Raw genomic sequence first — 23874 nt, forward strand, 5'->3', positions numbered from 1 at the left:
TCAGATCCGGTGGGATGTGAATGCTGGCCATGCTTTGGGATGGGACTTTACAGTAAACTTCCAACAGCATCGGGCTTCTGTGTGGAGCTAAAGGCTTCGAGGGTACCTTACTCTGTGCCTGCTTCCTTCTTACTCTCGTCCAAACTCTCTGGTGTTATTTATGCTCATGTTCTTCCTTCCCATGGGAAATTCCCTGGAAAGCCAGAACTGTGAATTTCTACTTTGAGTTTTCTCTTTCCATTTTTGGCTGCCATACTAAGCTCAGTACCTTGCACAAAGCTGGGTTCTATTTAAATATCTACTTTCCCTGATGGCTCAGAGGGTAAAGAATCTGCCTGGAATGCAGGAAGACACAGGAGATGCAAATTCAATCTTTGAGTCAGGAAAATCCCCTGGAGAAGGAAATGGCAACCCATTCTAGTGTTCTTGCCTGAAAAATCCCATGGACAGAGGAGTCCGGTGGGCTACTATCTAACCGGTCACAAAGAGTTGGCCACGACTGAGTGACTAAGCAAGCAAGCAAACATTAATAATTGGTATTCTAATGAAAATATTTTTATTTTGTTAACATATTTTAATTTATTTGACATTAAATGTATACTTAAATTTTCTTCTAGATCATTTGCTAATGATATATTTGTTAAAGACAAGAATTAATTGATTTTCTTGGTTCAAAATTCACTTACAAAAATGATCCAGGACACAAAGGGCTATGAATAAACACTGTTCCACCAGATATTGTCTACAGTAGCCAAATAATTTACAGATCAGTAATCCTGTATAGTAACGAAGGAGTTCCAGTAGTCAGAGCAGTTACTGCAATATGTCAAGGGCATCGTGACATGGAAATGCTTGTTCATATAGTCCATTAAGGACAAGTTCCTCTTTCAAATGAATGTGTAAATCTTAGTAAAGTCAGGGAGGGTGAACGCTTAAGTGGTTCTCCCTTCCCATTTTTCAAAAAGTGCACTTTACCACAAATAGCAAAATACAATGTATGCATAAGTGTTGGGCGGGAGGTGTTGATGTAAGCTAAGAGGAGGTGGGGGATAAAGTCCCCATACATCACCCCTGAGCTTTTAAAGTTGATATTGGTGGGACAGGGATCATTCTTTTCTCAGAGAAATGTCCCACTTTTTTTTTTCTCATTATTTCTTTAAAGGCAACTTTGACTGAAGTGTCAACAATAGTTTTATTTATCTATCATTGTAAGAAGTTTGAGCAACATTCTTTTTGGTAGCATCCAGGATTATAATTCAAAATAAATGTTTACAGATGTCACTCGTCTGGGTAAGTTTAGCAAACCTGGTCTATCTGTAAGTCCCTGCACCTGGTTCCTCTTTCAGAGTCTCCTGTGCTTCCCGAGTATTTGATCTTTCTTGAGAAGGGCCCTAATACCAATTCCAATTGTATGGCTTCTTAATATTGCCACATGAATATACACATATATGCATACATACATACACATTTCATATATACCTCACTACTTTCCTTCAGACAAGTTTAGTAGATACATAAACCAAAACAGACAAACAAAAAAATTCATGTGCTCAATATATCAGAACCAAAGGTACCATTAATAATTCTATTCACCAGTATGGGTTTATTCAGGGGATGCTATGGTACAAAAAATATGTTGAAAAATAAAGTGAAAATTCCTGATGTAATGCTATTCTAACTGAATAAAAATCATTAAGTAAATATCTGCATTATGCACTACATTACCATTTTAGACATGTATTTCCCCATTGGCACATATGTTTGAAAACCTTTATATTAGTCAGTGACCAAAACCTACTGACATACCTAAAGAGAAACAACTTTCTCTCACACACACAACCCTCCAGGCTGCTGAAACATGAGAGATTTTTTAATTTCATAAAGGGAACACTTTCGGTTACAAAAGTGTGAACTAGCCGTGTCTGAATTTTAGTTTCAGCAGCAGCCTGTCCTTTAAATAACAGATGACGGGCTGACAGGATCTTTCCACTGGACCTTTTTTCTGAATCCCTTTCCTGTGTCTCAGACTCTACTGTAACCATACCCCTCATGTGACGATTCCAGTCCGGAGACAACCGGATCCTGAGCCATAACAAAGCCCATTAACCTTTCCATCTAGCTTCACAGGCCAGTTAGAGGGACAAGAAAAACCGACAAATAACTCTTAGGAGTCCATGGCCAACAACCTCCTAACACCACTCATCCCCACTTAACACTGGCAAAACCAATTATGGATTAAAGCTCCAGCATCCATCCTATCACCCCCACGTAACAAGAAAGTTATGCCCACGGGAAGAAACTCAAGGAGATGCCTGCCTTGCGACATTGCAGTTACAGTCCGGGAGGTCTGCATCCGCACAGCCATCCTCTGCCATCCTCGGGGCACAAGAATCTTCCGCCACCACCATGAAGTATCCACTTGCAAAAGTGAGGTTTGCAGAGCAAAAGGCTAAATCTTGCGTGGGGATGAAAGGTTCCCCGGTCTGTGTATGGAAGTATGAAAATGCTCCCTCCAGACAAATGTCGGTAAGTCTCTGCCTGATAATATGACACTGAGCAGTTAAGTGACAAGTGGTCATGCTTCTAAATAAAACCTACATTCATTAACATGTGCCAGGCTTGATCTCCTGGAATGTAGGCCACGAGGGTAAGAAGGGGAAAGGCTCAGGGTAATCTGGAAGGAGGGGGAGGCTCCAGGTCTAAAGAAAGAAGGGAGCAGAAATAAGACAGGCTGCAGACACACCGCCATTCTGGAAGGACCTTCCCCCTTTTCTCACAGGCGGTCTGTTAAACCGGAAAAGATATTTGAAAAGACAAATGACCCAAACACAAACAAGCAAAACCGCCCCAAGTACAGCAAACTGTAGTAGTAAAAAGGAGCAACTTTTATGTTTCTTCAGTTTGCTTGCCAGCTAAGGGATGTAAGTAGGAGTTTAAGGGGTTGTTTGGGAAGATGGGATGGGCAAGAAATTCTGCTGAAAAGTGACTGGTCTTCACCTTTCAATAGACTATTTGAGCAGGAAAAGGAATGAAGGAATACTATTTTCCACTTACCTCAACCTTTGTCCTTTTAAAAATAATAATGTAAAGTGACAAAAATAACATGTTTATTTTAAGGTAATTAAAAAAATATGTTCATTAGCTTTGTGGAATTTCAGTTAACTTGCGGGGGGGGGATGGAATTGCAAGAATTTCTAAGTTTTCTGCACTGATTCTATATAAACTTCATAATTTAAACTTTTAAAGGAAATAAGCTCCCAAGTGATTCATTACTGGTAATTAAAAAAATAAATGTGAACAATGCTATCTGCTTTAAATCCTTAGGATTTTAAAATACATACACACAAATAACTTACAAATAAATAAATAGGCAATAAACATTTGCTAAGCTTTTTTTTTAAAGACCAATATGATGAATTTTAACTAAAATAAAACAAAGCACTTGGTTCTGATTATACGAGTTGATTGCTTTTAAAATATTTTTAAAAAAATTTAAAAATTTTATAGTATATTTTCTCTATAAAAGAAACAAAATTGAATTTTTACATTAAAAAAATTTACAAAACTTAGTTAAAAATAAAATTATTTTTAAAATGCTACAATTAAAGATATAATATTTTCATTCTTTATAAAACAATCACTTTACTGATATATTATTTTCATCAAGATGGAAAATATTGGTCATAATTCCATAATAGAAGGCAAGTTTGTTTTCTCTTGATTACTACCAACACTAAAAAAAAAACAGATCTTTAAAATTTTCATTGCCATTATTTCCTTAGTTTAATTCCCTTTTACTATATTTACATTTTTCCATGGGCTAATTTTTTCCCCATGTTCACTATTCTTAGCACAATATATTTATCCCAATGAACTAAACATAAGGCAAGGCTTTAAACACAATTATTGTAGTAGCAAAAAATGGCAATAATATAAATTTTCATCAGTAGGGAAAATACTAGATAAATCACATTATATAAAACTATGGAATGACCTAAAAGAATAAGATTGGCACATATAGTATATGATAGTATACATGATCCTTTCCCCTGTGTTGTCTCATTGGAGAAGTGGCAGTTATTTTAATGAACATTTTTAAAATGAGGAATCCGGGACTCAGAGAGGTTATACAGTAAGCCCCAGGTCACACAGCCAGAGGAAGGTGAACTAAAACTAGAATGGTGTCATTTCTGAGCTTGCTGCATCAAAGCATTTCTGATTCTGGCTTGACTTTTCTGAATGCATCACCATGAGGTAATACCAGCCACAAATTCCAAGAATACTGTTTCTTTTTCCTCTAGTTTGGGCAGAGCTCCCACTGGACTGAAATCCCTACTGAGGGCAGCTGCTTCAACTTGGCAAAGCCCTCCTTATTCTCCAGGAGCCTCTAAACTCCCTCGAGGAGGAGAGCTGACATTTATTACTGAGCGCTTCACTGTGCTGAGTGGTTTACAGGTACCGCCTCATTTAATCCTCCTGACACCCTTTACACCATGTAATTGAAGTACTCAGAGGATGAGTAATTTGTCAAATATCACAGTGCAGGTGAAGCAGAAGCATTTTATAACGCAGGCAAGTGAAGCCCCAAGCCCAGGCTCTGCTATATTCCTATCTGTATGTAGGGAACTTTTCACATGCTGTGTCTCAGGCTGAGAAGCTCAGCGAACACTGGAGGGACTACCATATGCAAAGAACTACATTAGGTTCTGGGGTTATGTGCTCATCAAGCTTGATACACTGACATCTCAACAGAGGAAAGAAACTTTCAATAACCTTCAAAATGGGTATTTATTATAAACAAGGGAAATGCTACGGACTGTGTACAGAAAGCCTAGATAAGAAGACTTTGATCTAATCTGGAGAAAAGGAAGAAATGGAGAAGAGTTAAGAGCTGGCCTGTCCAGACAGAGAGAGAGAGAGCAGCAAGATGAAATGGAAGGGGAAGGCTCTGGTGGGGAGCCCTGTATCCTTGCTTTATCACTCTTATGTTTGGGGACTCATTTTCTTTTTTATCTTTACATCCCCAGAGGGGTGTCTGGAAACTATGCCTGGCTACCTGCTTTGGTAATAAAATGTTACTGAAATCTATTATGTTTCTCTGCACACTGCCTAAGGCTGCTTTTGGGATTTATCGGCAGAGGGTTTTGTCAGAGACTCTTCAGCCCACAAAGCCTCGAATATTAGTCATACAGTAATCCAGCCCTAAGAGAGTTTGCCAGCTTCTGTCATGTAGCCATATGCAGAGAAAGTATTAATATTTCATACACTTTTGTATACAGGGGGCATTCCATAGTTTTTAAAAGTTGTATTTGTTTTTCCTGTTTTTGAGATCCATGAATTATGGTAAAGTGGACAAGATCAAGCAGGAGATGGGAGGAGTGAACATCGACATCTTAGGAATCAGTAAACTAAAATGGATGGGAACAGGCGAATTTAATTCAGATGACCATTACATCCATTACTATGGGCAAGAATCCTCTGGAAAAAACAGAGTAGCCCTCATAGTCAACAAAAGAGACCAAAATTCAGTGCTTGGGTGCAATCTCAAAAACAACAGAATGATTTCAGTTTGGTTCCAAGGCAAATCATTCAATATCACAGTAATCCAAGTCTGTGTCCCAAACACAAATGCTGAAGAAGCTTAAGTTGACTGGCTCTATGAAGACCTACAAGATCTTCTAGAATGACACCAAAACCAATGTCGTTTTCATCACAGGGGATTGGAATGCAAAAGTAGGAAGTCAAAGATACCTGGAGTAACAGGCAAGTTTGGTCTTAGAGTACAAAATGAAGCAGGGCAAAGGCTAACAGAGTTTTGTCGAGAGAACACGTTGGTCATAGCAAACATCCTCTTCCAACAACACAAGAGAAGTCTCTACACATCGTATCACCAGATGGTCAACACCAAAATGAGGCTGACTATATTCTTTGCAGTTAAAGATGGAGAAATTCTATATAGTCAGCAAGAACAAGACCCAGAGCTGACTGTGGCTCAGCCTCTTATTGCAAAATTCAGGCTTAAATTGAAGAAAGTAGGAAAAACCACTATGTGATTCAGGTATGATCTAAATCAAATTCCTTATGATTATACAGTGGAGGCAACAAATAGATTCAAGGGATTAGATCTGATAGAAAGAGTGCCTGATGAACTATGGACAGAGGTTTGTGACATTGTAAAGGAGGTGATCAAAATGATCCCAAAGAAAAAGAAATGCAAAGCAAAGTGGAGGCCTTGCAAATAACTGAAAAAAGAAGAGACGCAAAAGGCAAAGGAGAAAGGGAAAGATATACCCAACTGAATGCAAAGTTCCAGAGAACAGCAAGGAGAGATAAGAAGGTCTTCTTAAATGAACAGTGCAAAGAAGTAGAGGAAAACAATAGAAAAGGAAACTAGCAATCTCTTCTAGAAAACTGGAGATATCAAGGGAACATTTCATGCAAGGACGGGCACAATAAAGGACAGAAATGGTATGAACCTAACAAAAGCAAAAGAGCTTAAGAAGAGGTGGTAAGAATACACAGAAGAAATTTATAAAAAAGATCTTAATGACCCAGATAACCATGAAGGTGTGGTCACTCACCTAGAGCCAGACATCCTGGAGTCTGAAGTCAAGTGGGCCTTAGGAGGCATCACTACAAATAAGGCTAGTGGAGGTGATGGAATTCCAGCTGAGCTATTTAAACTTCTAAAATAGAATGCTGTAAAAGTGCTGCATTCAATATGCAAGCAAATTTGGAAAACTCAGCAATGAGTGGCCACAGGACTGGAAAAGGTCAGTTTGCATTCTAATCTCAAAGAATGGCAGTGCCAAAGAATGTTCTAACTATCGAACAATTGTGCTCATTTTACATGCTAGTAAGGTTATGCTCAAAATCCTTCAAGCTGGGCTTCAGCATTACGTGAACCGAGAACTTCCAGATGTACAAGCTGGGTTTAGAAAAGGCAGAGAAACCAGAGATCAAATTGCCAACATCTGCTGGATCATAGGGAAATCAGGGGAATTCCAGAAAAACATTTACTTCTGCTTCATTGACTACATTAAAGCCTTTAACGGTGTGGATCACAACAAACTGTGGAAAATTCTTAAAGAGATGGGATACCAGATCACTTCACCTGTCTCCTGAGAAATTTGTATGCAGGTCAAGAAGCAATAGTTAAAACTGGACATGGAACAATGGATTGGTTCAAAATTGGGAAAGGTGTACGACAAGGCTGTGTATTGTTGTCCTGCTTATTTAACTTATGTGCAGAGTACATCATGTGAAATGCTAGGCTGGATGAATCACAAAATGGAATTAAGATTTCCAGGAGAAATATCAGCAACCGCAGACATGCAGATGATACCACTCTAATGGCAGAAAGTGAAGAGGAACTCAAGAGACTTGTTTTCCAGTAGTGATGTACATATGTGAGAGTTGGACAATAAAGAAGGCTGAGCACTGAAGAATTTAATGCTTAGGAACTGTGGTGCTGGGGAAGACTCTTGAGAGTCCCTTGGACAGCAGGGAAATAAAACCAATAAATCCTAAATGAAATCAACACTGAATATTCACTGGAAGGACTGATGCTGCAGCTGAAGCTCCAATCCTTTGGCTTCCTGATTCGAAGAGCCAACTCATTGGAAAAGACCTTGATGTTGGGAAAGATTGACGGCAAGAGGAGAAGCAAGCGACAGAGGATGAGATAGTTGGATGGCATCACCGACTCAATGGATGTGAATTTGAGCAAACTCAGGGAGATAGTGAAGGACTGTCGGGTGGGTTGCAGTTCACGGGTTCACAAAGAGTTGGACACAACTTAGTGACTGAGCAACAACAACTATGATGAAAGATGCACAGTTCTGGGAATATACTAAAAGTCACTGAATTGTATACTCTTGATAGATAAGTTGTATGTTACGTGAATTAAATCTCAATAAAGCTATTATTAAAATAATAACTTAATTGGATTCCCTGGTAACTCGGATGGTAAAGAATCTGTCTGCAATGCAGGAGACCTGGGTTCGATCCCTAGGTTGGGAAGATCTCCTGAAGTAGGAAATGGCAACTCACTCCAGTATTCTTGCCTGGGAAATCCCATGGACAGAGGACAGACAACTGTCCATGGGATCTCAAAGAGTCGGGGGACTAATAATTTCATTATTAAAGTAACACATAACTAATGTGTGCTTCATTTTGGTAATGACTATTTTGGGTTTGGTGAGGAAAGAAGAATAGCCTTCTATTAGAGAGTCCAGTTAACTAAAAAAAGAAAAGTCATCACAACAGAGTAAACAACTTGAATCTGACCTTCCTAGATACCAAGATGGGAAACGTTGAACAAAGCATTCTCTATTTATTAGAAGCTCTGAACAACTAAGGCTACAGGATATTTTCTGTCAGTCCAGGCTCTGGGAAACTGCCATTTGGGTTTTTGCATAGGGTTCAGAAATGAGAGCTAAAATCCTTGAAGACAGTATTACAGAAATTATCAGTTACACTGATGACTGTTAATTATGTTGACTCTTAATTAAAGGTGAAAGCTCAGAAATGCTTTTGTCTGGGCTAGCACTGACCAACAGTTTTCTGGGATGATGAAAATGTTCTGTGTCTGCAGTATCCAGTAAGGTAGCCACTATCCTTGTGTGGTTTCTGAGCACTGGAAATGTGCCTTGTGCAACTGACCATAATTAAAATTAAATTCTAATTGAATTACATTCAATTAGATGAATCATATTCCACTTCAGCTCATTTAAATAGCCATTATATAGCATGTAAACCAGTCACTGTTACATTGGACTAAGTAGGACTAGAAAGTATACTGGAACATTATCCATTGAGCCCTAAAAATAACTGCAAATTTTTTTGTTATCTTAAAAAGCTGACAAAGCTTGGTGACAGTTTAAAAATTCAATGCAAAACACATCTACTGTGCACGTAGAATAGTCCAAGCTAGCTAATCAACTAGTAATAGGAAGCTGACTCAAAGTTATGCATTCTATTCGTACATAACAGGTTATTATCTGTGAATCTTCTTTCTTTCTTTTTTCCCCCCCGTTTCCAGTTAGCTGGAAAGCTGTTCACCTGAAAATATGATCATCTTCAGTAACAACTTCTCTATTCCCCCCGAAGTACCAAAACAACATAAAAATATCAAAAGACAAATTATGTTCTGCTTTAATGAATCAATGTTAAAAAATTTTTTTTGGAAGAGGGAGGCGGACCGAATGAGACTGAATCATAGAAACTCAGTATTTCAACTGGCAGGTCACAGTTGAAGACGGGTGTGGGAGATGGGCGTCTAGCCTGTGCACTAGCGAAATGCCAATAAACCAAACAATGGAAAGAAAGCAAATGTGATGGCTGAGAGCCATTTAGGAGACACTCCAAGAACTATGAATTCAGCGTGGCATTAAACCTCAGGACAAACCAACAGTCGGTATGTCATACCGTCCATGTTGGAAAGAGACCATTAGAAATGGACAATATGTATACATCTGTGTACAATGAAACTACAAAACTAGAAACATGAGCATTTTAGTGACTAAAACGCCAGACTGTGTGTGTGTTCTCTGCTCAGTCACTTAGTCATGTCCGACTCTTAGCGACCTCATGGACTGTAGCCCACCAGGCTCCTCTGTCCATGAGGTTCTCCAGGCAAGAATACTGGAGTGGGTTGCCATTTCCTACCCTAGGGGATCTTCCTAACCCAGGGATTGAACCCATGTCTCTTGAGTCTCTTGCATCACAGGTGGATACTTTACCAGGCCACCTAGGAAGCCTGTATACCCTGTATTTAATTGATTCAAATTTACTAATGTCTTTGGAAGAATAAACTAAGTAATATCTAAAAAATTATTGACTGAATAAACTATACAGAGGAGTTCCCAAGCGGTCCAGTGGTTAAGACTCTTCCCTTCTAATACAGGGGTGAAGGTTCAATTCCTGGTAGGGGAACTAAGATCCCACAGGCCATGTCGTGTGGCCAAATATACCCCCCAAAACACAAATGAACAAACAAAAACTAGACAGAAAAGTTATAAATAAGCATGACTTTGAGGAGTAAACACCTAGTTCATTTTATATAATGTTGGCTAACAGCTGGGCATATGCTAAACTAATTGCTTGTGATTAAATTAGATTTTAAAAAATTTTGATTTCATGCAACCCCATATTTCACAGCATTGAAGCACTAAAAATTGGAAAAGAATATTAACTACTTTAACTGGATTACATGGCAATGCAAACCAATCTGTGAGTCATAATCTGACCGAAAAAAACCCAGGGATGTTTACCAAGTGGGCGGCTTCCTGAAGAAGGGTACTTTTTTAGCACAAAGGCTTCAGATCCTCCCTCTGAAATAAGGTTTGGTTATCAGTGCCTGAAAAGTGAGGCTAAACATGGTATTAAGGTTCTAAAACCTACATATGCCTAAATACTTCAAGTAGTTTAAGCTGAACCATTAAGTTTCCATCTCTTTATATACTTTATCAGGGCATTTAGTGAGTCATTTTACTTGATTTCTTTGCATGTCTATATGCCCACTTGAAAAAAGGGGCCTCTGTCTTTGTATCCCCGAAATCTTTCACAGTCACTATCAGTCCTTTACAAATAGAACTGGGAAGTTCGGTTACAGAAATAATTGCTGTTGTCATTGTTCAGCCACTACATCAGTCTGACTCGAGACCCTGTGGACTGTAGCCTACCAAGCTCCTCTGTCCATGGGATGTCCCAGGCAAGAATACTGGAGTGGGTTGCCATTTCTTCTTCAGGGGATCTTCCTGACCCAGGGATCAAACTCACGTCTCCTGCCTTGGCAGGTGAGTTCTTTCTCACTAAGGTGCCAGGAAAGCCTATAGAAATAAATAACCTAATTTCCTTTTAATTGCATTATCTAGAACAGGGACAAAGAAGTCACAAACTTGGCAGGCAGAACTGTGCAGGGCATGGGCTGTAGAGTCAAAGAATGCAGACTCTGCCACTCAGTATGTGCACGACCAGGAGCAAGCCTGAACCTCAGCATTCCATACCTGGAAAATGGGTATAACAACAATACCCATCTCAAAGGATGCTCCTCAGATATTTTTTTCTTTTTGACTTTTATATTTCTCTCACTCTGCCTTCTGAAATGGAGCAGAACCCTATGGTCTTTCCACCCCCCCAGCCCCCAACCATGTCCTCTGCCTGCCTTTCGTCTTTGGAAAACCTTAGTCAAAGAATAAGTTTAATCAGAGAAGTAAGAAATATAGAATCAAAGGAAAACAGTCAGAGGAGACTAAATAATAATAATGTAGTCATTAAGCATAGTCAAGGACCTTTAGTCCTTTCTCAAGGGTTATAGATAATATTCTGAGCCATTTCCTGTGAGCTGTCTTATAGATTCCAAAACACAGGTGGAAAAGTTAACTACACGATGACCAGGCTATACCAAGAACATGAGCTGTCACAATTCTGAGAACTGGCCACAAAGAAATGGGAACAAATGGACCTTGGAACTAAAGGCTAACTGTCCCTAAAACAATCAAAACGACACTGGTCAGACCACTGATGACCAGTCTGAAGATGACTGTCAGAGCCGGCTGTGCTGTTTCTGCATGGAGTCCCCTCCTTCTGGCTATAAAAGCTCTTGCCCCACTGGTTGCCGTGTGTGTGTGTGTGTGGGGGGGGGGTCAGCCTTTGGACAGATGTCCACCTCACCTCCCCAAGTTGGTGGCATCTGAAATAAAACAAACTTTCCTTTCCACAGATCGGGCCTGTTTATTGGCTTTTGAGCAGCAGCTGTACCCCACCTCACCCTTTCAGTAACATTTCCGCAACAGAAATTGATGTAATATTCCTCTCAGGCACGAAGCAGACACTTACAGATATCACTAAAGCTAAGTGCAAATACAGTCATGCAGCAGGTTATTTTTACGTCGAAGCAAAGTGACAATAATTAGCTTCATTCTGATACCTTACTAATAAAAAATACAGTAGGAATAAGATTTTATATATTTTATAAATATATATAATATATAAACGCACTTTGTATGTATAATATAATACAATATAATATATATATGTATATATATTTTTTGCCACTTCAGACAAACACACCCTTCACAGATGCTTGTCAGCAGCTATGAAGCCTCAGAATAAAGACTTTTTCCCTCGGGAATGGATTTTGTTTGGATATGACTTTCTGTCTTTTAGTTAAATGAAAACACCACTGAATTTGTGAAGCATGAAGGGGAATTTTAAAGTTAATGAAAGTGACACTTATGAGACAAGCGTGAACTAAAGTGGTGGGATGAGGAACGCAGAGATTTATTGGACGACTTGCAGCTGAAATGGAAGGTGGCCTGAATGTGCTGAGATTCTGCACATGTGTCCTGCTGACAGGGGGGTTCCTTTTTACCTGGCTGCCATGAGGTCCAGAAGGTGCTGCCACCGGTCATTGATCTTGCCAAGCTTGTACTCAATCTCAGATGCTTTGCTTTCATGACTGGCTCGAGCCAGTCGTTCTCCCATTTGCTGGAGCTGTATTTTGTTTTCTTGGGCAATGGCAATTTCCTCTTGATAATCCTGTGTAATAAATAGCAATCACAGAGGTCAGAAAGCATATTCTTGATGCATTCAGCTTAGCTTTACTAGAAACAGGGTAATTACAGTTTTCTACGGCTTGGAAATAGTTTGGGCATAGGGAACACTATGTGAATATGAGTCCTAGTACACAGGAATTAATGGTACCTGCTATTTTCAGTATTTAGGCAAAGTCCAGATTTTCAGTATCTAGGCAAAGTCCAGATTGAATTTTTATATAGATGTTCTTAAAGGGAATGGGGGGGGGGCTTTCTTTTTACTTAAAATAGGTATTAAAAATTAAAAAAACAATGTAAGTATATATATAGAAACAAAAGACAAAACTTGAAGTATTTCAATGCTGGGAAGTTATACCTTATTGCTGTAATCACCAACCACATGTTATATTTAGACTCAATCCTCCTACACATAACTGCCAAGAGGCTTATAAGATGTGTCTGCATGTACATATATCTAAATGTATATGTTTGTGTGCATGTGTGTGTGAATTTCAATTGTTACTTGCACAGAATGTTTTAAAAGATTACTTTCATTTTAAGGAGCTATCCTCTATACAGTGTAAAATACTGATTTTACAACACCATAAATCATTGACATAAGTCTCAAGAATAATGACCTTTAGTCTTAGAGGATCAATGCACCTCAAACCTCCCTCATTTACCCAGTTTCTATAGGAGCTCCTCCTAAAGACTGTTTTAGGTAAGCAGGACAGGCTCTCAATACGGTCTATAGTAAGGTCACTGAGACAGACCACTGAACAGTATGATTTAAGGGATGATAAAGGCCATCTCCTCTTGACCCCTATCTGTCCCCCTCTTCCCTCCTCCCAGCCTCTGGACCAATGGTCCTCTTACTTTCCTGCCATAGTGACAGCATCCAAAATTTAGAATCAACTTTTTCATTTTTGGCTTAAGCTTCTGTTAGGCAGGCAGCAAATATTTTCTCAACAAAATAATATACAAACACAGGTATTATAAGGATATGGGTATTTTAACCTTCTATGGCTCTAAAATTCCCTTGGGAACAGCACTACCTTTTCAAGTCAGTAAAAAGGGCCCCCAAAGAATGGGAGGAGCCAGTGAAATTTCATTCTATTCAGGGTTGAATGCTGTCCTCAGGCTCAGTACCCCACCCACTCACCCTTCTATGTTACTTCAACCCCGTGGGAGTCAAAGACCAATGAAATGAATGCTTATTAATAGTTACAACATGGCATTACAAATTTGAGATCATTTTACTGAGAAACGTTTAATGTCAATGGAATTACTCCAACCCTAGAACAGTATTTATAGTAAAATAATCTGCCTAGGTTGTCTTTTAAAGCAAAAAGCAGAGTGTCAATGCCAGGAGGTACCCATATCATAGTTACAGTCTATCCTGTAACTTCAACTTAGTTTATCCTAAGTTGAAAAAATTACCAAGACTATTCTTTTTCTTTACAAAAGAGACACCACATGGTGCAAGCTCATGAAGATTTTTTTAGAGTCCATAACTTATTATATATATATACAAAATGGTATAGTTGATATTTTAAATGTTACTGAACAGTATAACAAAATTATCTGTGTGTCAAGGTACAGTTTTTCTAAATTTTAAATTATGATTGCATTTTGCTCAAGTGACAGTTTTTTCCATACCCCCAAAATAATAGATCTTAAATTTCATGATAAAATCAATTGGAGTATAAATATGCTTGGTCAAAATTTATTCTATAGCAAATTTCACTATAAAACCTATTACATTAATCATGTCTAAGAGAACAGTCTCTGACACCCATAAACCAGCAAGGGGCAGAACTGTTACAGATGTTTAAGTGAAATATGTATTGTCTCAGTCCACATTTTAAAGCTTTACAATATTAAATACATTGGGTTAATCAAAAAGTTCATCTGGGTTTTTCCATAAGATGTTCTATTGGGTTATTCGGACCCAATAGAAATGCTGATGCTTAGAACTTGCACTTTTAAGTGTAAACCTATAAAGTTATTAATATCACATCTTGGCTTCAGAGTTTTTGTTTTTCTGTGTATGTGCCTGTGCACACCCATAGAGGAAAAAAAAATACAGTTCCCAAAGCCAACACATAATATAAATAACTTCATAGACAAAGATAATTTTTTCTAATACTTATTCATATTTCTTTTCAGAATGAGTGAAGCTATTGCTTATTTATTCAATAAATAATGGCTGAGTACTTCTGAGAAGTCGGGAGCTACAGCAGTGAACAAAACTGACGAAGTTCCTGTTCCCATAAAGCTTACAGTCCAGTGGGGCTTCCAGTGTAGACAGATAACAAACAAATCAGGAACATGCACTGTATTTCAGATGGCAATATGTGCTTAAGAGGAATATAAAATTAAAATGATTAATTGTTCAAATGCAGTGTGGAAACATCACTGGAACCATCAAAAACACTTTAAAATGCTATTAAAACTGACCAATCCTATATAGACATGAAAAACATTCTGGATCCATTTGAACATAAAAAAATACTTTCATCATCATATATAACTTGAAATTAATATGAAGCTAAAATTCCCAGAAGAGTCCTCATTCCTGTAACTGTCTATAAATCATGTTTTATAGAGAAAATGTCAGTTTAATGGATCCTAGGAATTTTTTCTTTTAGTTCCTCTCTAGTGATTTTTACCTCTTTAAAAACAAACAATAAATCAATTATACTCTGATTAAAAACAAAGAAAACTAACACACATAAATAATTCCTACTGAACAGGCAGATAAAATCCAAAAAAACTGAATGTTATCTATCAGCAGACAATCTATTTCATCACAAATTGAAAATATTCTATATGATTTATAGGTCAAGGAGGCCTTTCCAGGCACATTGATTTCATATTAAAAAGATGAAGTGTTTGTAAGAGTGCTCCTTTGTCAGGAAAGCAACTAGGAGTAAGGCCATCTTCCGTACCAATGCCTAAACACTACGAAGAGTAAAACACATGTAGCCACACATCTGTTACCTTCCTGAGCTTCTCAATCATTTCTTCAATGAGAATGTCTCCATTCTGAGAAACCTTGCTTTCCATCTGAGTCAGCCATTCGCAAAGCTCCTTGTTCTTTTCACTGAAGACGGCCCACTCATTCAATCTCTCACTTACTTGCTGTCGCCTTAAGGAGAGCTGAAAAGTTCAAAATGGGAGAAAACGCAACAGGATAATCAGAACGGAACTCATAGCCTGAGGGACGAAGCAAATGAAGTCTGTTGGGTGGACTAAGACGAGCAGTGGTTGTGGATCTCTTTAGGCCGCTGTTCCCGGAGGCTCAGTCCCAGGGTACTGCTCTAGCCTACTGAGTTTCACAACCAGGATTTGTGAGTGGGAGTGGGAGACACTGAACGCTCTACTTCCCTCCCAAGAGCCACGGGCATGTTCTCTCATAAAAGGTTCTCAACAATCCAGCGTCTCACTACAGTTGGTTCTGCAGCTATGATACGGGATCACTGAATGTACTTTAACTAAAAAATATATAAGCAAGAAACAAGAGAAGAATAAGGAAAGGGGGAAGGGAATGGGCGGGAAAAAAAGAAAAGACAAAAGAAGGAAGGAAAAGGGAAAAAAGAAAAATAGGGAAGAAAGGAAGGAAGGAAAGAAGGCAGAATTAGTTGAGCATCACGTGTCTGGAGAGGGTGGACCAAGGGACACAGAGGGAGAGGCTCAGTTCCTGATCAGCTCTATCCTGATCACTTTACTTTGAGCAAACTCTTTTATACCCCTGTTTGTTTTCTTTTTTATTTATGTACCCTTGTTTCTTTTCTTTTTCATATAACAGCCTTACTGAGATGTAATTTCCACACCATACAATTTGTCTGTTTATAAAGTGTACAACTCAGTGGTTTTTTGGAATATTAACAGAGTTTTACAACTACCAGCACAATCAGTGTTGTAACATTTTCATTAATACAACACCCAGCCCCCGCCCCACCCCAGAATTCACTCCCTTGCCTACCCCAGCATCTTCCTCCCAACCTTAATCTACTTTCTATCTCTATGCATTTATCTATTTTGGACATTTCACATAATCAGAATCAATTGATATGTGATCTTCATGACTCGCTCTTTTCACTTCGCATAATGTTTTTAAGGTTCATCCACTGGAGCATGCATCAGTACTTCATTCCTTTTAATTGCTGAATATATTTTTTTCAGGTGGGTACAGCACATTTTTGGGGATTCCCTTGTGGCTCAGCTGGTAAAGAATCTGCCTGCAATGCAGGAGACCTGGGTTCGATCCCTGGGTTGGGAAGATTCCTTGGAGGAGGGCATGGCAACCCACTCGAGTATGCTTGCCTGGAGAACCCCCATGGACAGGGAAGCCTGGCGGGCTACAGTCCATGAGGTCACAAAGAGTTGGACACGACTGAGTGACTAAGCACAGCACATAGCACATTTTATTTATCAATTCATCTACCAATGAACATGTGACTTGTGTCCACTTTTGGGCTGTTATGAATAATGCTGCTATGAACATTTGAGTGCAAGTGTTTGTGTGGACATAAATTTCATTTCTCTTGGGGTGTATACCCAGGAGTAGACTTGCTGAGTTGTATGGTAACACTATAGATTGTTTTCTAAATGCCTATACCATTTTACATTCCCACTAGCAGTAGGGTTCCAATTTCTTCATATCCTCACCAATACCTGTCATTATCTGTCTTTTGGATTACAGTCATCCTAGTGTATATAAAGTGATATTTCACTGTGGTTTTGATTTGCATTTCCCTGAAGGCTAATGATATTGAGAATCTTTTCATGTTCTTAACCATTTGTCTGACTTCTTTGGAGAACTGTCTGGTCAAATTCCATGTTCATTTCTTAATTTTTTTTTTTTATTAGGTGACTTTTCTTTGTTGTTATACATTGTAGATACAATGGATTTATTTTCTTATTTTTAGGTCTGGAATGATCCTTTTGAGAAATTTAAACTTTTCTGACTTCATAATACTCTTGTCTTTGCAGTACTGGTTGAGATACTACGGAATGCTTCTAGTTGAGTTAAACTGCATGTTAGTAAAATACAATGTTATTTGAGTGGCAAGATGATCCACTTTTGCAGACATTCTGTACAGTCAAGTTGATAATGCTAGATTTCTGACATTCATCTCACTGCATTAAACACTTATCTCTCAATTTTCCTTTTTACACTAACATTTAATTATGAAAAACATCAGACATACAGAAAAGTTGAAGGACTCGTGTGGTAAACAGCTATGACATACTCCTTAGACTAAAACTGTTAACATTTTGCTACATTTTGATTTAATAAATATATTCTTTTTTTCCATAGATCTATTTTACTTTTCAATGATTTTTGAATGAATTTTCTTTTTCAAATGAATGTGAAAATATTTCTAAAGTGTCATATACTTCCTAGTTAGCAATTCTGTCTAGGGTTGGCTCTGTTATTGATTAGGAATAATATTCAAGGTCCCTCACAGCCCCAAATCTCTGTGATTCTGCATCTTAGAAAAGAATGGGAGCTAATCACATGAAAAAGAATATAATACCTAGGAATAAACCTTCATAAGGAAGCAAAAGATCTGTACTCTGAAAACTGTAAGATGCTGGTGAAGGAAACTGAAGACTACACAAAGAGATGGGAAGAAATACTGTGTTTTTGGATTGGAAGAATCAATATTGTTAAAATGACCATACTATCCAACACAATCTACAGAGTCAGTGTAATCCCTATCAAATCACCAATGGAATTTTTTACACAACTGGGATAAAAAAATTCAAAATTTGTATGGAAACACAAAAGACTGAACAGTCAAAGACATCTTGAGAAAGAAAAAGAAAGCTGGAAGAATCAGGCTCTCTGACTTCAGACTACACTACAAAGCTACAGTAATGAAAACAGTATGGTACTGGCACAAAAACAGGCACATGGTTCAATGAAAGCCCAGAAATAAACCCATGCACCTATGGTCAATTAATCCACAACACAAGGAGGCAAGAATATACATTGGAGAAAGGACAGTCTCTTCAATACATGTTGATGGGAAAATTGGGCAGCGACATCGGATGAAATTAGAACATTCTCTAACACCATCTACTAAAATCAACTCAAAATGGATTAAAGACCTAAATGTAAAACTGAATACTACAAAAACACCTGGAGGAAAACAGGTGGAACACTTTCTGACATAAATTCTAGCAATATCTTTTTTGATCCATCTCATAGAGTAATGGAAATAAAAACAAAAATAAACAAATGGGACCTAACTAAATTTAAGAACTTTTGCACAGCAAAGGAAACCATAAACAAAATGAAAAGGCAACCTACAGAATAGGAGAAAATATTTGTAAACAATGCAACTGACAAGGGATTAATTTCCAAAATATATGACCAGCTCACACAGCTGAATTAAAAAAAAAAAGAAAGAAAGAAACTCAATCAACAAATAAACAGAAGATCTAAATAGACATTTCTCTAAAGAAGACATACAGATGGCTGACAAGCATATGAAAAATGTTCAATAAAACTAATTGTTAGAGAAAGGCAAATCATAACTGCAATGAGGTATCAACTCACACTTGTCAGAATGACTATCATCAAAAAGTCTACAAATAATAAATGCTAGAGAAAGTATGGAAAAGGATCCTTCCTACACTGTTGGTGGGAATGTAAGTTGGTGTAGCCACTATGGAGAACATTATGGAGGTTCTTTCAAAACTAAAAATAGAGCTGCTGTATATGATCCTGCAGCTTCACTCCTGGGCACATATGTAATTCTTAAAGATAAACGTACCCCTGTGTCCAAAGCATCACTATTTAGAATAGCCAAGACATGGAAGCAACCTAAGTGTTCATCAACAGACGAATTATTCTTAGCCATAAAAGATAACAAAATAATGACTTTGAAGTAACATGAATGGCTTTAGAGATTATCATATTAAGTGAAGGAAGTCACAGAAAGGAAAATATTATATGATACTGCTTACATGTGGAATCTAAAAAAAAATTATATAAATGATCTTACTTACAGAACAGAAAATAGATTAACAGACATAGAAAAAAAACTTATGGTTACCAAAAGAAACAGTGACTGAGGGGAGGGAATTATCATATATACACTACTATACATAAAATAGATAACTGACAATGCCCTACTGTATCACACACAGAACTATATTCAATCTTATAATAACTGATAATGGAAAATAATCTGAAAAATTTTATATATATATACACACACACACATATATATTCTGAATCACTGTTCTAAAAACCTGAAACTAACACAACATTGTAAATTAACTATATTTCCATTTTAAAAAGTTGAAAAAAAGATACTGAAGAAGTTTTCTCAAAAAAAAAAAAAAAACAAAGTTGGGAATTAGACTATAAGCCCAGGATATTCTTGCCAGGTCCAGCTTATTGAACTGCCTAGAGAGCAAACCCTATATCCTGCCACAAATTTTGAAATGTTACCATTAGAAATTCACTGTTTTGAGTTAATATATTTTAAAATAAAAATTTCTCTGGGTAGAGGTGACACTTAGGAATCCATTAAGTATTTCCCCATTGGTATAATTCACTTTACCATTAATTTTTCTTCAAGGAAGAACAATAGTGCATTTACTTATTGTGGGTATTGATGGGAATGGAAAAAAAAACACACAGATTAAAAGTTTTAGAGACAAATCTCACCTATATTAAGTTCTACTAAGACAGTCGTGAAGAGCACGATTCCTCCAGCGCCACTTTCCTCTCAACCTCTGATGGCAGAGTATATTTCCATCTGCTGGAATGCTAAGATTTTGAACTTTCTGGTGGACATAACTTTCTTTTTCATTCACAGAATATCAGAATCACTCTAATATTACAATCTTTGCTTTGACTGCCATCCAAGCTGAAACTATATTTTCATAGTTGAAATTGCCCAAAGCAACTGTTTTCCATACAAAGTTAGAAAGCCCTGCCCTTCAGACTTCAGACGATGTATAGTTCTGCTATGTGTGGTACCTCTGAGTCTTCCCTCAAATCCTGGCCATAAGCAAGAATAAATTCCAGGGCTTTAGCAACAACACTGCAGGGAAGACAACCACACAACAGAAAATATTATCTACTTCTTTTGAGAGGTAGGTATTACCCTCTTTTCAGAGACAGGGAGAGAGGAGGTCAGACACATTTGAGGGCCACGTTGACTGGCAAAGCTTGAGTTTTTGATACACGTTGCAATATAATGTTATGATCAAATACCAGATGCAGATGAGATTCAAAAATAACCTCTATCACTTACTACTGATTATGACTAGGGCAAGATTATTCATCTTTCTTAAGCTTTATTTTCATTGTTTGTAAATTAATCTTCCATTTGTCCCAAATTTCATTAAACAAATGTTTATGGTTTGCAGTAAACATGTGCCTGCTATATGAAATGTCTTATGCACTGGAACACTGTAGGCTCATAATATATTCTTCAAACAAGAAAACAATTCAAGAAAGTGACCAGTACATCCTAAAGAGCTAACAAAAGTTAAATGCTCAGTCACTTCAGTCATGTCCGATTCTTTGCAACACCATGGATCACAGACCACCAGGCTCCTCTGTCCATGAGATTTTCCGAGCACGAATACTGGACTGGGTTGCCATGCCCTCCTCTGGGAGATCTTCCCAATCCTGGGATCGAACCTAGGTCTCCTGTGTCTCTCCACCTGAGCCATCAGGGAAGCCCAACAAAAGTTAAGTTAAGTCTAGTTAACTGCTATTACTACTAGTAGACTAGTACAACTATATACAAAATTTGCGTTTTGAACACTTTTTTCTCTTTGACACTGATGTGTTCATGAAGCAGCTTGAATACACATTTCTAGTCTTTTTCACACACCATGCAACTGTTATTTTCATTTTACTTGCTTACGCAGAGTAGCAGTTGAAAGGAACAGGTAGGCCATAAACAGTGGTTACAAACTGGTACCAAAAGCTTTTCAAAAGATTTAAATTAATAATGGGGACGGCGTTTTCCTCTTGGTGTGTTCTTTGAGTTCAGTGGAAGCCCTCAACTTACTTATCAGTTTAGCACATATTTATGTTTTCTCAAGGGTTTAAACACATTGCACTGCCAACAGCTGACAAACACCAGCGAAAACCTCCAGAGTGTGAGGCAGCTGAACAGGAAACACATCCTCTTTTGCTTCAAATATTTTTACCATGACAATCTGAAAGAACACCGAGCAATTACAATGATGATATATTTATATCTCAGCTGGAATTACACACAGCTCTACAAACCAAAGCCGGAATGAAAGCAAATAGAAGCGTTGACTATCCGCAGGCACAATAGTCCTTTCGGGGGTTCTACTTGAAGGCAGGACGCATTTCTGTTACCTCAACTCTGCAGTGTTCACGCACAGGGCGGCCCTCTCCTCCTCGTCTGGAGCCCCAGTCAGTTCATCCTTCTCACCAGCTGCTTTCATTGGAACATGAACACACTATTCGGTCTTTAACAAGGGGATTATGCCTTGTTTCGCTAAAGTTTTTAACTTTTTAAAGTGAGACATAGGCACCAGCTCATTTCCTTTTGTGGTTTCATGCTTGACAGAAGTTCTCCGGAAACACTAACTCAAAAAGTAGTAACTGGTCTATACTTCTCCTTCCGGTTATATCCTGGCAACGTTGGTATGAATCCACATGACTAAACTCTTGCTGATTTAATTGTGTGCTGTGCTTAGCTAGCCGCTCAGTCGTGGCTGACTCTTGCAAACCCATAGACTGCCAGGCTGCCAGGCTCCTCCGTCCATGGGATTCTCCAGGCAAGAATACTGGAGTGGGTAGCCATCTCCTTCTCCAGGGGATCTTCCCAACCCAGGAATCAAACCTGGGTCTCCTGCATTGCAGGGCCGACTCTTTACTGACTGAGCTACAAGGGAATCTTTAGACTGAAGCAATGTGAGGATGGGTATGTTTCAGCTTCAGGCCTTAAGACACTCAATATAGAAGGTTTCTAGAAACACTGTTTCTGCTTCCTCTTTTTTTTTTTTTTTTAAACTTGTCTTGGTCTACTCACAGGTGCAAGGTATTAATCTCTTCACAGAATGTGATATGATCAACAGGTGCTTTCAAAATGTATTTCTAAACAGACTGTGGCCTAGCTATATGTAAGTCTGCTGAGCAATTTTACAATGTAACATTTTTTCCTTTTCTAGCTTTCATGAGATATAGATGACATGTAACATTGTGCAAATTTAAGATGTACAATGTGATGATTTGATAGTCATATACTCTGGGAAATGATTACAAGGTTAATCAACCCCTCTAGCACTTCACATAATTACCATTATTTGATGTGTGGTGAGAGCATTTAAGATATACTGTGTTAGCAACTTTAAAGTATATAATCTGGTCTGTTGACTATAGTCCCCATGCTGGACATTAAATCCCTGGAACTTGTTCAGCTTGTAACTGGAAGTGAGCATCCTCTATACACAATGGTTTTCTTCCATAGTACCAGTCTTCCTAAGCCAAAAAGTATTATTACATACTCATAATCTTCTCACCCTCCAAAATATTCAGAAGCCTTGTCATTATTTTACATTTAGAGGAATGTAAGAAATAAAATAAATGTCCTAAAGTCCTATCTTGATGATCAACAGTATAAATGAACCCTCAGCTGTTCTAGGTACTGGAGATACAAAGAAAACATTTGTCCTCAAGAGCTTCATAGTCTTCAAATCAAGTTGCAAACATAAAAAGAAGGAGAAGAAGGGAGGAACAGAGGAACAGAGTACTGTCACCTGATGGCACAGACCAAAACTTAGTTGGGAGTTCAGAGGAACAGGAAAACACAGAGATCTGAGCATCTCAAACAGTGGCATCACAGGAGTGGTGGAATTCAAGAGAAGAGGATAGATTAGAAAATCAAAAAAGAAGGAATGAACAGTCTAGGCAGGAAGTTTAGGCAAGAAGAATGGCCTGAGCAAGATCTTGGGGTAGAGAATTTCATGGTAGGTTTGGGAAGGTGATGGGAGCCAGTATTTAAAGTGTTATCTCTCTGAAAGTTTCACCGACCTCAATTAGCTAGAGAAATGGATCTAGTCTAATACATTTCACACAATCTACTAAAAAGTACTGAGTCAGCAAGCAGTGCTAGACTTGTCTCAGTTTTAAGAAAAACAGATGAACAAAGCTCAAAAGGGTAACTTAAGATTGCTGTGATCATTCTTGAATGACTATATCTACCAAATATCTTTTATTTATATACACTATGATAAAATCTTGACATTAAAAAGTATACACTAATTTACTCGACGATATAGATTCTGGATTGAAGACTCAGAAAAGAATAAAGTG

At 38.0% G+C, this 23874-nt stretch overlaps 1 protein-coding gene and 1 long non-coding RNA gene across 5 annotated transcripts in view; one reads left to right on the forward strand and one right to left on the reverse strand.

Annotated features, from left to right (window-relative positions):
* SYNE1 (spectrin repeat containing nuclear envelope protein 1) overlaps positions 1-23874 on the reverse strand; it is a 474926-nt gene that overhangs the window by 51408 nt on the left and 399644 nt on the right. For 3 of the 4 annotated variants that reach the window (XM_043457157.1, XM_043457156.1, XM_043457158.1), the window contains 2 exons: positions 15543-15701; positions 12377-12543 (listed from right to left, as the gene is read on the reverse strand). In XM_043457157.1, the coding sequence (XP_043313092.1) occupies positions 12377-12543; positions 15543-15701 (326 nt within the window). Of the gene's footprint in view, positions 1-2316; positions 2721-12376; positions 12544-15542; positions 15702-23874 lie in introns of those variants that run through there. The other variant, XM_043457160.1, reaches the window with a different exon arrangement.
* On the forward strand, positions 2399-11463 carry LOC122434026. Its single transcript, XR_006267220.1, has 3 exons — positions 2399-2526; positions 10642-10799; positions 11359-11463. It is a non-coding gene; the product is annotated as an uncharacterized LOC122434026 (long non-coding RNA).

This window comes from Cervus canadensis, chromosome 33, assembly GCF_019320065.1.
Source record: "Cervus canadensis isolate Bull #8, Minnesota chromosome 33, ASM1932006v1, whole genome shotgun sequence".
In the NCBI taxonomy this organism is placed as follows: Eukaryota; Metazoa; Chordata; class Mammalia; order Artiodactyla; family Cervidae; genus Cervus; species Cervus canadensis.